This window comes from Moschus berezovskii, chromosome 9 (genome assembly GCF_049115385.1).
Source record: "Moschus berezovskii isolate FMDL1 chromosome 9, NW_MosBer_1.0, whole genome shotgun sequence".
Classification (NCBI taxonomy): Eukaryota; Metazoa; Chordata; class Mammalia; order Artiodactyla; family Moschidae; genus Moschus; species Moschus berezovskii.
In genome coordinates this window covers 29,359,043-29,373,803 of record NC_142468.1, presented here as the reverse complement: position 1 = coordinate 29,373,803, position 14,761 = coordinate 29,359,043, and the positions used below count along the sequence as shown (strand labels likewise).

The window sequence follows — 14,761 nt, the reverse complement described above, 5'->3', positions numbered from 1 at the left end:
ATTTTTAAAAATAAAGAGTTCTTTGCTTTTTAAACTTTTTATTTTGGAGTACAGCCAATTAAAAATGCTGTAATAGTTTCAGGTATACAGCAAAGTGACCCAGCCATACATATACCTGTATCTACTCTCCCCCAAACCTCCCTCCCTTTCAGGCTGCTGCATAACATGAGCAGAGTTCCCTGTGCTATACAGCAGGACCCTGATTGTTACCCATTTTAAATAACAGTGCGTACATATTGATCTAAAAATAAAAGAGTTCTTTGTATTAGCACAGTTGATATTCTATTACATAAAGAAGAACTGATTCTTATTTACAGTAAGAATCAGATAAAAATTCACTCATGAGTAAGATGCTTGCCTTCAGAGGAAAAAATCAAATTATGTTGACTTTAGTAATAGTTTGTTCGAGGGTGGTTCATTATAGTAAATGTGATTCAGCTCAGTTTTCTCATTGAGGTCATTGGATCTGACTGACTGAGGTGAGCTGCTGTCTAAAAGTGATATTTCATAACAAGGGGCCATGATTGGAAATAAGCATCAGTTCAGTGATGAGAATAGATATCTGTGGAGGCTTGTCTGAGCCGAGCATTTTTCTGCAGTTTCCCAGGTGATGCTGGTGGCAAAGACCTGCCTGCCAGTGTAGGAGACATAGGAGACATGGGTTCAATTCCTGGGTTAGAAAGATCCCCTGGAGGAGGACATGGCATCCCACTCCATTATTGCCTGAAAAATCCCATGGACAGAAGAGCCTGGCAGGCTACAGTCCACAGGGTCATGCAGAGTCAAACATGACTGAAGTGATTTGGCACATTAAAACCTCACAATGACACTCTATCAAGCAGGCACCTTAATGCTCATTTTTCAGCTGAAGTACAAAGAGCATGACCATTTTGGCCAGGGCCAAAAAGCTAGTCAATGTCGAATTTTAATTTCAACCCAGGTGTTCTGTCCCCAAGCCCAGCATTGTCTTTGCCAAATGGCTGTAGGGGATGCCCTCCTAAACCCTTCCCTACTTCGAGTGACTGGAGGCTAGCTGAGACTTCCTTGCAGCCTGAGAAATGCAGACTCCCAGACCTGACTCCTGGTCCTACTGAATCAGAATTCCCAGATGATTCAAGTCCACTAGAATGTTTGAGAAGCTCTGCCCTAAACCTTTTCCACTATGTAGATAGACAATCTATTAAAGGCTTACCTGTCCATGACCCTCACTAGGATCCTTCTCTGCAGGGGCTCCTGGCTTAAAGAGCACAGGCCCAGGCAGAGTCATTTCTCCTGGGAACTTAAGGAAAAGTTAACTTTTGGCAGTTGCATAATTAACTAATTTTAGACTTAGTATTTCAATTGGTTTCAATGATAGCACTTTGAATTGCAAAAGCTTTGTTCATTCATTCCAAAAGCATTCATATGCTTTGAAGGCTCACCATATGTCTGGTGCTGCACTCTCAAGGAACTCCCAGTCCGATGGAGAGACCAGGAAACAGACCTTTCTAATGTATGAGGTTATAAGCTACCAGTCCAAAAGTGTGAGGTTCTGAAGAAGCACAGAGGAGCACCATCTTTCCAAGATACATTAGGCATTGTTCCATTCCTAATCTTTCCCTCTGTCTACAACAGGAACAGGACGGGACCAATTTTCAGATGCCACCTGGGGTCCCAGAGCCCATATCAAAATGTGGTGACCTGGATGTCATCTTTGAATATAGAGCTGCCAGCCAGAAGCTCACAGTGACCATTGTCAGAGCACAGGGCCTCCCGGATAAGGACCGAAGTAGCGTCAATTCCTGGCAAGTGCACGTTGTGCTGCTGCCCAGTAAGAAACAGAGGGGCAGGACAAGCATGCAGAGAGGGTCCAACCCCATCTTCAAGGAGAAAGTCACCTTCGCCAAGCTGGAGCCCAGAGATGTGGCTGCCTGTGCTGTCCGCTTCCGCCTGTATGCTGCCCGCAAGATGACCCGGGAGAGAATGATGGGTGAGAGGCTCTTCTATCTCAGCCACCTGCACCAAGATGGGGAAATGAAAGTGACTCTTGTTCTGGAGCCAAGAAGTAATATCAGTGTGAGTATGTTAAATGGTGCTGCTAATGACGTGCTATGTTGGAGGATCTGGAATTGTCAGCCCTTGATGTAGTATATTCAGCCTGTGAATTCAGACACCCTTAATTTAATTTCCATTTTGCCCTTCTCATCCTTGTGAGCCATGCTTTGCACTTCGTGGTACAATGGGGTTTTTATTTTTGTGTGTGTGTGCCCATAGCCCCTATAACCTGATAGATGTATCCCTATCCATTTTTGGACATGACAGCAGCAGAGTAAAGGAGGACACGGGGAAGCTGCGAGAGATTTCCTGACCTTCTCATTAGCTGATAAGTGGTTCTACCACACATCCCCCTGCCCTGATCCCAGTATACATCATGATGCGTCTCAGAGATGGGGATTTCAAAGTGAGGTTCTTAACAAGTGTGCCTAAGTAGTCTGTAGAGTAGCCCTGAAATCCAGCCACTTCTAAGACCTTCCATGTATATGACTGGGCTTCTTCCACATGCCCGTCTTCTATGTCCCTGGGTTTCAGAATAAGACAGCACAACTTTTATATCTACAAACAAGTAACTCTCTCTTCCTGTGGTTATATATCTCTATATATCATCCAGTGTGAGGATCTCCTTCTAAAAATCACATAAAAGACCAGGTATTTATCTTGGGCTGTTGGGCCAATCAGTCATCCATTCCAAAATGTTTATGAGTCCCTACTATATGTCAGGTGCCATATAGGCAGAGGAAGGAACAAAACAGGTGATGCCTTACAATCTGGTGGAGGAGGGCGACAATAGACAGCTGGGGTAGAGAGTGACAGAGGCTGTATTTGCTTCTGAAGGGTCAAAAAAATGATCTTTCAGGTGGTGGTATGACACGGAAAACAAGGAACCCAAAGAGCCAGCCTAGGTGCTGTATGGACAAGGTCTGCAGACAGAGGGGCTGGTATATGTAGACACCAGCAGGTGGGAAGGGGCTTGACTTGTCTGAGGAAGAAGAAAGGAGCCAGAGAGTCCAGACTGTGCTGGTGGGAGATCCAGTCACTTACATTTTTAATAGATGTCTCAAAATTCATATCTTTAGACTCAAACTCCTGATTTTTGCCTCACAAAATCTATTTTGGGCTTCCCTCGTTGCTCAGTGGCAAAGAATCCGCCTGTGAATGCAGGAGATGTGGGTTTGAACTCTGGGTTGGGAAGATCGCCTGGAGGAGGAAATGGCGACCCACCCCAGTATTCTTGCTTGGGAAATCCCAGGGACAGAGGATCCTGGTGGACTACAGTCCATAGGGTAGTAAGAGTCAGATAAGATTTAGCGACTAAACAGCAACAAATCTATTTTACCTGCAGTCTTCCCATCTTGGCTAAAGACAATCTCATGCTTTGAAGTTAGGTCCAAAATCTTAGGAGTCATTTGTGACTTCTCTCCGTCTGAAATCCTACTGGCTTTTTATTAAAAATCCAACCAGAGCCTGACTGTCTGCTGGATTATTGAAATGGCCTCTTAGTCACCTCCCAGCTCCTACCTTTGTCCCCTGTAAACTATTTCCGGCTTGGGGACCAGAAGGAGCCGGTGAGACATAACCTGGATCACGTCTTTATTGTGGTTCAGTCACTAAGTCGTGCCTGACTCTCTGAGACCTTACGAACTGCAGCACATCAGGCTTCCCTCCTTTTTCCCTAAGCTCAGAATAGAGTGTGTCTTAAATCCTGGGGAACAGAAGTCTTGGGAGTTCAGAGGAGTCCTGCCTCATAAAGCATAGACATAGGGATGCTCCCACCCCTGTAACTCTGTGCCGGACCCTGTGCTTTGTGCTGGGGGCACCGAGCTGAGTAGGGGAAATGAGCTGTGTGAAAGAAACTTGAAGCAAAAATCCTCCCATTTACCTGTTATTTGTTGAGTGTGATTATCAGCTAGGCACTGGACAATGCAGTGTGACAGACAGAGGGGTTTATAATATAAAGCTGAGGATTTGAGGGGAGAGGCAAGCTGTGTAGTGACAGGTGTCACAGTGGACACTTCTGCACAAGCCCAGGGGACGGGGTGGCCCTCACCCCAAACTAAGCAAGTATTTCCTTGTGGGATTATCATCATCCAGGCAGCAGGGGCTATAAGGCATCTCTTAAAACCACCTTGCTCTGTAGTTTATAAATTGTGTGTGCTAAATTGCTTCAGTAGTGTCCGACTCTTTGCAACCCTTTGGACCGTAGCCCAACAGGCTCCTCTGTCGTGGCAAGAATACTGGAGTGGGTTGTTATTTCCTTCTCCAAGTTTATAAATTATATTCTATGAAAAGCTCTGTGGGCTCTATAGGGATGCCGTGGCTTTGTAAACAGGGTAGTTTCCTAAAATGTTAAGAAATATTTGATTTCTTTCAATGCACTTATTTATCAGGGTTCCTGATGAGAAATTTTAGGAAATGATTTCAGATGTTGAGAAGAAAGATTTGAGCAGAGTCCAATGCACATGTTTCTTTTTCTAAAATTTATTTTTAATTGGAGGATAGTTGCTTTACAACGTCCTTTTGGTTTCCACCATACATCAGCATGAATCCACATAGGTATACCTATGTTTCCTCCCTCTTGAACCTCCCCCCGATAACCCACACTATTCTACCACTCTAGCTCATCACAGCGGAGAAGGCAATGGCAAGCCACTCCAGTACTCTTGCCTAGAAAATCCCATGGATGGAGGAGCCTGGTAGGCTGCAGTCCGTGGGGTCACTAACGGTCAGACATGACTGAGCGACTTCACTTTCACTTTTCACTTTCACACATTGGAGAAGGAAATGGCAACCCACTCCAGTGTTCTTGCTTGGAGAATCCCAGGGACGGGGGAGCCTGGTGGGCTTCCGTCTATGGGGTCACAAAGAGTCGGACACGGCTGAAGTGACTTAGTAGCAGCAGCAGCAGCTCCTCAGAGTCTGATGCACATGTTTCTGATGGAGGAGGTGGTGGCTCTAGGAGGTTGGCTAGCCTGCCTTCAGAGCCAGTTCCCACTGCTGCTTCTTGAGTGACAGTTATTGTCCTGATCTCCTTTGCTCTCCTCCTCCTGGCATGTCTGGTGCACAGAGGCAGATGCTTTGGAGAAGCAAGACATGAATATATGACAGAAAGTGTGGGCTCCACTGGTGCCTAAGGTTTCTAAGGCACGGTCCTTGTGTCAACTTCCTTACTAAGCAGTTGTAAAAGTGCTCATGTTCAATAGAATTCATTTCCTTAGGAAGAAAAAAAAAAAACGTAGCATCTGCTGTATTCCTGACAACCTTAAAAAGCAGAACCGTGGGCCAAAATGTTCTATGGGGTGGTAGGCAGCCAGTGGTCATTTCTTTTCTGGTGAAGGCGAAAAGCCTCCTATATTGCTGCATTCCTCAAGAAGCTGCAGAAAACAGAAGCTGAACTCATGCCTGGGGTGGACGTGAAACATTTGAGCACAAATTGCACAGGAGGGAATTTGGGTCTATATTAAATGTCCTCTTAGCTCTCCATGTATCTTTCTGGGTTTGATTTACACTAGTAATAACATCTTTGTCCATTTTGTCTTTAGAGAGGAAAGGGTGAATGGAGACAGCGGTTGAATCAAATATGTCAGCTAATAATGCAGGGGATCCCATCCAGGACTGCGCTCCCCAGGCCCTATTATCATTCACACCAAGTGCGCCCTTAGTAATCTTTGGCAGCCGTGGAGATTGGGGCCACAATTTCGCCAAACATATCGGCTTTCTGTATGGGAGAGGCGCGCAGCCAGGGCCAATGGATCCTTTGTTGTTCTTCCCCTTCAGAGTGGAGAGTCTCCGCTCAGCCCATCTGCAGTGTCTCGCAGCGATAGTGCTTCATCCACGCAGTCGCTGTCGCATGGAGGGGCGCCAGAACTGTTGGTGGGGCTGTCATACAATGCCACAACAGGGCGATTATCCGTGGAGATGATCAAAGGCAGCCATTTCCGAAACCTCGCTGTGAACAGAGCGCCTGGTAAGTTCACGCCTACACCCCCGGTTCTGGTCCTCCCAGAGGCAGGCAAAAGGTTGTGTCTGCTTTCATCTCAATTCTGTAACTTGTAAAATAAAAATGATCTTGGTGTGATTTAGACAGTTTTTACCAAATGATACCTCTGGATTTTTCAAATACTTTTCTATTTAATTAGATTGAAGGCTTCTCTGATACCTGGATGAATCTTGATACAAAACAGGCTGGCCTCTGTGAGTGTATTAAAGGGAAAAGAATGATGTCTTTTCAGCAGCATAACATGTATGAACAATTCAAATCTGCTAATAGGCCCAGGTCCTCAAATACTTTAAAGAGGCAGAGTTCAGTCTTTGGAGCCAGGCAGACTTGGGATCTAACTCCAGCTCTGCTCATTTACCTGGTAGCTTTACTCTGATCCTATACATTTTACTTCTCTTTCTGAACCTCAGCAAACTCATCTGGAATAAAGGAATACTAAGAGTACCTTCCTCATGTGTTGTTTTGGGGCTTAAATAAAACGATTTATGTAGACATTTAGCATAGTGCCTGACACATAGTGAGCATGCAAGAAATGTGAGTGGTTATGTTGTTGACGGCAGAGGAGGTGGAGTAAGAAGACATGGGCAATCCAGGCCTGACTCGCCAGGGAACCTTCTGAGATTACCCCTGGAAAGAGCAACTCAAAACATATCCCACAGTGACTGTCCAGGGCTCAAGAAACCATAATAAAAGTGTTGCTGCTGCCAACTGCCCGAACTGCCTCTCAGCACCCAAGAAACTAGAGATTGAACCTTGGAATAATGCTGCTAAAAAAATCAGCTCACATTTAATGATCTTGCTCGTTAGCAGAAACAGCTTAAGAAAGGGTGGGAAGATGGTTTCTGCCTCACTTCTGTCTTCTGGATCTCATGCAAGCATTTCTAATTAGAGGAATCTAATTTATATCTAGAATTCTAGCTGCAAGAGAGTCTGGGAAATGCTGAGTCTGGGAAATGTTGAAATTCCAGCCTTTTGAGTCCAAGAAGGTAAAATAGATGGGGGGTAGGGTAGAGTGTGAGTGAGCCTGTCCTCCACAGACTGCCAAATCTTTTCTGAAATAAGTACCAGGTCAGTAACAACATGATAGGCTGCATGAGCCAATGGACTCTGGCCTCACCTGTCAGCACCAGGTGAAGAGCCAGCCAAGCTGGTGGAAAAGGTCAGCTCCTACAATCAAATCTGGACTCTCAGTCTCTAACTGTGCCACCACCCGCAATGTCTCTGTTCAGTAGTATCTTGTTAGTCAGTCTGTATTAAAGCCATTAGAGCAAATTAGTAAGGAAAGCGCAACAGTCTGGATAGCAGAAGAGACCAGGAGTGTAAACCATATTCTGTATCAAGGCTCAGAACCACGTAAGAGCTATTTAAAATCCGTAGTACATATTGATTATTAATTGCATGGATAGACTCTCCTTTCTAGATATAGCTTTTGAAAAATAACTCTGAATTTACTAAAGATCTGGATTTACTGCTTTCCCTGGAGAACTTTTGCTTGTCTCTTTTCCTGTCTTCTGAGATTTGATGAGATCTGAACAATTTGGGGGAAGAAGATGGTGCAGCTGCAGAGAATGATGGGGGAGATGGACCACACAATCATGGCCTATTCCAATGCATGTTGGGAGGCTTTCAGTTGCATGTTGAAAGGTTCCAGGCAATACAGGGGAGAAGGACAGTATGGTGGCTAAGAAAGTATCAACTGGAGGATGCCAAATCTAGGTGTTTGCCACTTGCTAGTGGTGAGTTACTGAACTTTTTTGACTATCTTTTCTTATTTGTAAAATGGGATCATAATAATATATACTTTTCAGGTAGGGATATTACATGTAAAACTGTGCTTTGAGAATGGTGCTAAGGTATCTTTCCACACTTTTTCATAAAAGAAAATATGCCAAAAAGGAAACTATTATAACAAATATTTAAAACTGAGTAGGAAAACAAGGCAAGTCCTCATTTTGAAATTGATTTCCTTCCAGAAGTTTAAGTCAGATTGGCATTTACTACATGGTTTTATATAGAACAGTGATGCAGTGTAACTGAAAATGTAACTGACATGCTGTATCTTTGTGACCAAAGTAATAGAAGACAATGTTGCTGTGATGCTATTAATTAAAACAGAAACCCAATAGTGAAGACAAAAGGTTTTTGTTTACATGGAATGCTGGTACTTAAGGAAAAGCCAGTTTAATTAGGAGGGACTGAGAAAGTAGAAGGTTCTTTTGTGGAGATTCTAAAAGGGACCTCTTGGTACTTTCAAGGGCTTCAGATGTTGATGATGTTGGTCTTTCATTATGTCTCACTTCTTTATGCCACTAGCAGGACTTTGGCAGTCATCAGACAAGCTTAGGGTACAGTTCAAGTTCCCATATGGAAGAGAATAAGAGAGAGAAAGGGTGAGGGAGCAAGAGTTTTATGAGGTAACTGAGCAGCATTGGAAGAAAGAGAGGGAGAAGAGGAAAGGACGCAAGCTGGGAAATGAATGGGCCTGGAGTGGGGAATGGGGACACTGCCAATTACACTCATCTCCATGGTGAAATTGGACAGAGGGCAGGGGGTGTCCCAGGACCCTGCGTCAGAGTCCACCCTGAGGGAGCTGCCTGCTGGGAGGGAGGCACGGGTAGAAACATGTGTGTGAAGATCACAAATCCTGTGCTTGAGACCCTCAGCTCAGTGGCAGTGACCTTTGTAGAAAGGGATCATCAATCCTGCCTTGCAGGGTGGCATTGATAATGTAAAGAATGGTTCTTAAGGAAGTCCAAAGAAAAAGAAGTTGAGCCTGATGACTAGGAACTTCTATAGAATGCTGAAGGTGCTAAATCTTGATGGAAAGAGACAAAGGCTAGGATTTAGAAGTGAGGATCTTTTGCATCAAAGTATTTTGTCAGCCAAAAGATAACTTTGAATTTGCCAACTTGATCCAGCTAGATGACTGTTTTGATATTTTAAACTTTTATTTCTAAGCAAGATAGAGGAGAGGTGGACTAATAATAGATGCAGTTACCCTTCTCTTTTCAGGCCTTAGAAGAAATAAGCCACCAAATGTATGCTCCTCTCCCCAAATCCCTGGGGGCGAGGGCTCAGTGAAAGGCAGGTTTAGCTCTAGTGGGCTGGAGCTGGTGGGAGCATCCCTAAAGATGAGTGTCTACCATACCTCCCCACCCCAGAATGGTTAAAACTAAAAAGACTGATTCCCTCAAGTGTTGGTGAGGATGTGGCAAATACATTATTGGTTGGAGTGTAAAATAGAATAACAGCTTTGGGAGAAGGCCTGGTGGTGTCTCATATAGCTGAGCATGCACTGAAAATCCAGCAGTTCTATTCTTGGGCATTTGTCCATAAGTTAAAAAAAGAGACTTTCATTAGAAGGTTTATAGCAGCTTTATTATAGTGTACAAAAATGGCAAAGAGCCCTTATGTCCTCATAATTGAATAAATAGATTAAGATATATTTCTATAGTAGAATACTATTCAGCAATAAAAAGGAATGAAATTAACTGAGGCATTCAACAACATGGAGGAATCTCAAGAACATACCAAGTACCTACTGCATGATTCCATTTATATGAAGTTCTAAAACAGGCAAAATTTGTTTAAACATATAGTGAAAAAAAAGCAGAGGAGTGGTTACTTCAGGATTGGTATTGGTGTCAAGATGACTGGGCATGGACATGAGGGAGTATTCTGGGGTGATGGACATATTCTGTGTTTTGATAGGGATGTGGGTTAGATGGATGTTTGCATTTGTTAAAACTTACTGAATGGTGCTAGGCTTTGTGCGCTTCACTGCATGTAAATTTTACCTTATAATATGAAAGAAGCATAAATTATTGAACTCTAGTTAATGAAACATATGCTGAAATGTTTAGGGGTAAAGAACAATGATGGCTATAGGTATGAGATTGACGGATAGATGAATAGATATATGAGAAAGCAAAGTCTGTTATCTCAGGCTACTATAGCAAAAATACCATAGGTTGAGTGGCTTAGACCAGGTGTACCCAACCTCTGGGATCTAATGCCTGATGATCTGAGGTGGAGCTGATGTAACATTACTAGAAATAAGGTGCACAATAAATATAATGTGCTTGAATCATCCTGAAACCATCCTCCCACCAATGCATGGAAAAATTGTCTTCCACGAAACTGGTCACTGGTGCCAAAATAGTTGGGGACTGCTGGCTTAGACAACAGAAAAAGTTTTTTCTTGCAGTTCTGGAGGCTGGGAAATCCAAGTTCAATTTGGTTCCTGATAAAAACCCTCTTCTTGGTTTTCAGGCAGATATCTTGCTGTATCTTCACATGATGGAGAGTACCTCTATCTCATGGCTCTTCTTCTAAGGGCACTGATCTCATTCATGAGGGCTCCACCCTCATTACCTGATTACCTTCCAAAGATCCCACATTCAAATACTGTCATATTGGGGATGAGGTCTTTGACATATGAATTTTGGTAGGACACATCAGGCCATAGCATAGGGGGAACAAAATATGACAGTTGAAGAATGTAGGTGATGAATATATGGGTATCCACTGTATAATTATTTCAAATTTTCAGCATGCTTGAAAATTTGTTATAAATAATAGGCATAAAAAACTGGTCTGGTCTAGAATAGTTCAGTTGGGCTAGGTAGATAAAAATAAAACATGAACGTAGCCATTGATGGGGAATACTGAGGTGGGAATTACATTGATTTTTAAATTATGTTGACATCTCAAGGTCCACCCTTGACTCAACCTTGGACAGAATAGACAGGGTATCAATCAGATAACCTGAGGGCATCTTCTATTGCATCCTTCATAAAGCACATCCATCCCGAGACAAAGTATATGATTGGGCATTTCTTTCTTTCTAACTTTAACCTTTTCTCTATTCATCAGATCCATTCTGTTCCGTTCAGTCGCTCAGTCGTGTCCAACTCTTTTGTGACCCATGGACTGTAGCCTACCAGGCTTCTCCGTCCATGGGATTCTCCAGGCAAGAATACTGGAGTGGGTTACCATTTCCTTCTCCAGGGGATCTTCCCGACCCAGGTCGGGAGGGATCGAACCCGGGTCTCCTGCATTGGAGGCAGAGGCTTTAACCTCTGAGCCACCAGGGAAATCCATTCATCAGATAGATAGATTTTTATATCTACATCCCTCTTCCTGCCATCTTCCCTCCCTCCCTCCCTTCTTTTCTCTTTCCCTTTTTCCTTCATCCCTCCCTTCTATTTTGGTGAAAATGCCAATATTATAAAAATTTACATATGTTTACATATATTTTTCAAATCATAGGTGGACCAGGGAAGGTAAAATAGGCTATTTGAAAATTACTGGAACTATTCCATAGAACCTATTCAGAAACAGTCTGTAAACAAGTTAACAAAATGAACTGATCTTAGCTCAAGACAGGTAACAGTATGTCAAGAACCATTCCAGGCACTTTCAAGGTAAAATCTCACTTAGTACAAGGGATCATTATTGTTGTCATATTTGCTATTAAGACAGTACAAGCTAGTCTACAAACATGATGACAAGGAATAGCCTCCACATCTGTACATGGCAGATGACCTAGGTGAAAAACCCTCTTTCAGTGTCTGCTAGACATCTGAAATCCTTATACAGAAGCTTTTGAAGAAGTCACCATTCAGAAGTAGAAGCATTTGATTATCTTTTGAATTTGACTTTGTGGGAAAACAATTCACTAACAGTTTAGCAACTCTGTTCTGTTCTTTTCCTGGGCTTTCCACCCAATTACTGCATGGCCTGGACAATTGTTTTAACCTCTCAGAATTCCATTTACTTCCCTATTAAGTGGGGTTAACAAGTTAATGCTACCTATACAGGTCTACATTTCAAAAAGTTAGCTATTCTGTTGGCAGGTTCTGTTTCTCCATCCTTCTCCAGTGCGTTACTGCATTGTGTATATATACACACATATAATGGTCCCTGTCAAAAATTATCATTAAGATGTCCCCTATAGTTAAAAACAATGTGTTCCCCAGCCTCTCAGTGTGTGCATGATTAGCCATATGTGATAATTACATCCCAAATGATAATACTTACAGCAGCAGCATATTAACCTTGTTAGGCATTCACAATAGCAGAGACTAGAGGAAGGAAAAACAAAAAGCAAATCAAGCAGGCTCGTGTTTAGTGTGAGGAACAAATGGGAAGTGGGGGGTAACCTCTGGATGAAACACAAGGAAAAAAGGACTATACAGAAATGAATGAATATAGGATATACCACCTTCTTTTAAACACTGGGTCCAATTTTCAGTTAAGTATAGTAAATCCTTATTAATAGCCATTACATGTTCAGAATCAAGGCCAATACATATGAAGATTTATGTGTAGCCATAACTTATTGACTGCATATGTGATGTTCCTTTACTCATTAAATTCTCACAAGAAAGTCAAAGTTAGAAAATCTGAAAAGCAACAGGAGAGAAAATACAGTTACCACACTAGTGAGTTATATCTCAATAAAACCGATTAAAAAATAAAAAACAACACTTGGCTTTCTTCAGAAGAATGACAGACTGAGGACAGCCTCGTTAACAGCAATAATAGAAGCCTGAAGACAAGGGGAGAATATCATCACAGGCTTGAGGAAAAAAACTTATTATTCTTTTCAAGGGACAGGAGAATAGAGATCTTTTTTTCTTTTACAAAGCTTGAAAGGGTTTATCACTGGAAGAACTACTAACTGGTGTGATTTCAGGGAGAAAGGAACTGAACCTGAAAGGAGTAAAGTGCAAGCAAGGAAACTAACAACAGGAACGAAAAGGCCAACATGTCGGTAAATGTGAGCATGCTCAGACTGTGTGAAGCAGAAACGGCAAAAGTGGGAAACATGCCTGACACTGGGACTACAGCAGCAGTGTGGAACTGAAAGTCCTAGCAGGAATAGTGTGAAAGATGTGAAGGGGAGACAGAAATCAAAGAATTCTAGGGTACTTATGCTACTTAGAAAGAGGGTGAAAGTGAAAGTCACTCAGTCGTGTCTGACTCTTTGTGACCCCATGGACTATAAAGTCCATGGAATTCTCCAGGCCAGAATACTGGAGTGGGTAGCCATTCCCTTCTCCAGCGGATCTTCCCAGCCCAGGGATCGAACCCAGCTCTCCCGCATTGCAGTCGGATTCTTTACCAGCTGGGCCACAGAAAAAAGGTAGAGGTATTGATTCATTTGGGACATTAAATCAAGGGTACATGTTAAAATTTTAATCTAACTTCTAACCCAGTAGAGAGACTAAATTAGAATAAAGAAAATTCAGTTAATCTCATGGAAAGCAGAAAGAGATATTTAAAAGCCTAGAAAATGCAGAATAGATGGCATAAATGAAATCAATAAAAATAAATAAAAATATAATGGTGATAATAATAAATTTCAAGGGACTAAAACTGCTTTGTTAACGATAGATATAGCATTAGGTTAATATTTCTTTTCCTCCCAGTCTCCCCTATCTCTCTCTCCTCACATCCTCTCACTTCTACTACATTTTACATTGGGTGTCCACCTAGCCTCATAATGTTTAAGAAAAAGAAACACTAATTACCAACAAATTGGGCTTAGTTCTAGAATGCAAGAATGACTTAACATTAGGGAAATCTAATGTATTTAATTGCTCACTATGCTGCTGCTTGATAGTATCTTAAAAAGCAGAGACATTACTTTGCCAACAAAGGTCCGTCTAGTCAAGGCTATGGTTTTTCCCGTGGTCATGTATGGATGTGAGAGTTGGACTGTGAAGAAAGCTGATCGCCGAAGAATTGATGCTTTTAAACTGTGGTGTTGGCAAAGACTCTTGAGAATCCCTTGTACTGCAAGGAGATCCAACCAGTCCATTCTAAAGGAGATCAATCCTGGGTGTTCACTGGAAGGACTGATGCTAAAGCTGAAACTGCAATACTTTGGCTACCTCATGCGATGAGTTGACTCACTGGAAAAGACTCTGATGCTAGGAAAGGTTGGGGGCGGGATGAGAAGGGGATGACCGAGAATGAGATGGCTGGATGGCATCACCGACTTGATGGACATGAGTTTGAGTGAACTCCGGGAGTTGGTGATGGACAGGGAGGCCTGGCGTGCTGTGATTCTTGGGGTCGCGGAGAGTCGGACACGACTGAGCGACTGAACTGAACTGATGCTGCTGCTGCTGCTAAGTCGCTTCAGTCGTGTCCGACTCTGTGCGACCCCATAGACGGCAGCCCACCAGGCTCCCCCGTCCCTGGGATTCTCCAGGCAAGAGTACTGGAGTGGGGTGCCATTGCCTTCTCCAATGCATGAAAGTGACAAGTGAAAATGAAGTCGCTCAGTCGTGTCCGACTCTTAGCGACCCCATGGACTGTAGCCCAGCAGGCTCCTCTGTCCATGGGATTTTCCAGGCAAGAGTACTGGAGTGGGGTGCCATTGCCTTCTCCTAGCTCACTATACCAACTGATTTATGAGAAGACTTGATCATGTCAACAGTTGCAAAAGAAACTCTTGATGAGATATACTATGCTTTATTGGCAAACATAACTCATAGCAGATGAATAATAGAAGATGTATCAGTATAGGCAAAGTTATGGTGCAGTAACAAATTCTGCAGGGTTCATGGCTTAACACAGCAAAGGTTTATTTCTCCCTTTCATCACAATCCAAAGTAAGCCAGGTAACGCTCCTCTAAACTATGAGTAAGGGATATAGATTCTTTCCATTTAATGAAGTGATAATATATTCAAAATGTGACCAGCCTTATTGTC

The 14,761-nt window shown here is 42.8% G+C and overlaps 1 protein-coding gene across 1 annotated transcript in view; it reads left to right on the top strand.

Annotated features, from left to right (window-relative positions):
* The window catches only part of SYT16 (synaptotagmin 16), a 162,098-nt gene that overhangs the window by 139,179 nt on the left and 8,158 nt on the right, over positions 1-14,761 (top strand). Inside the window, exons 5-6 of the mRNA XM_055437169.2 lie at positions 1,615-2,055; positions 5,812-6,001. Coding sequence (XP_055293144.2) covers positions 1,615-2,055; positions 5,812-6,001 — 631 coding nt within the window. The remainder of the gene's footprint in view (positions 1-1,614; positions 2,056-5,811; positions 6,002-14,761) is intronic.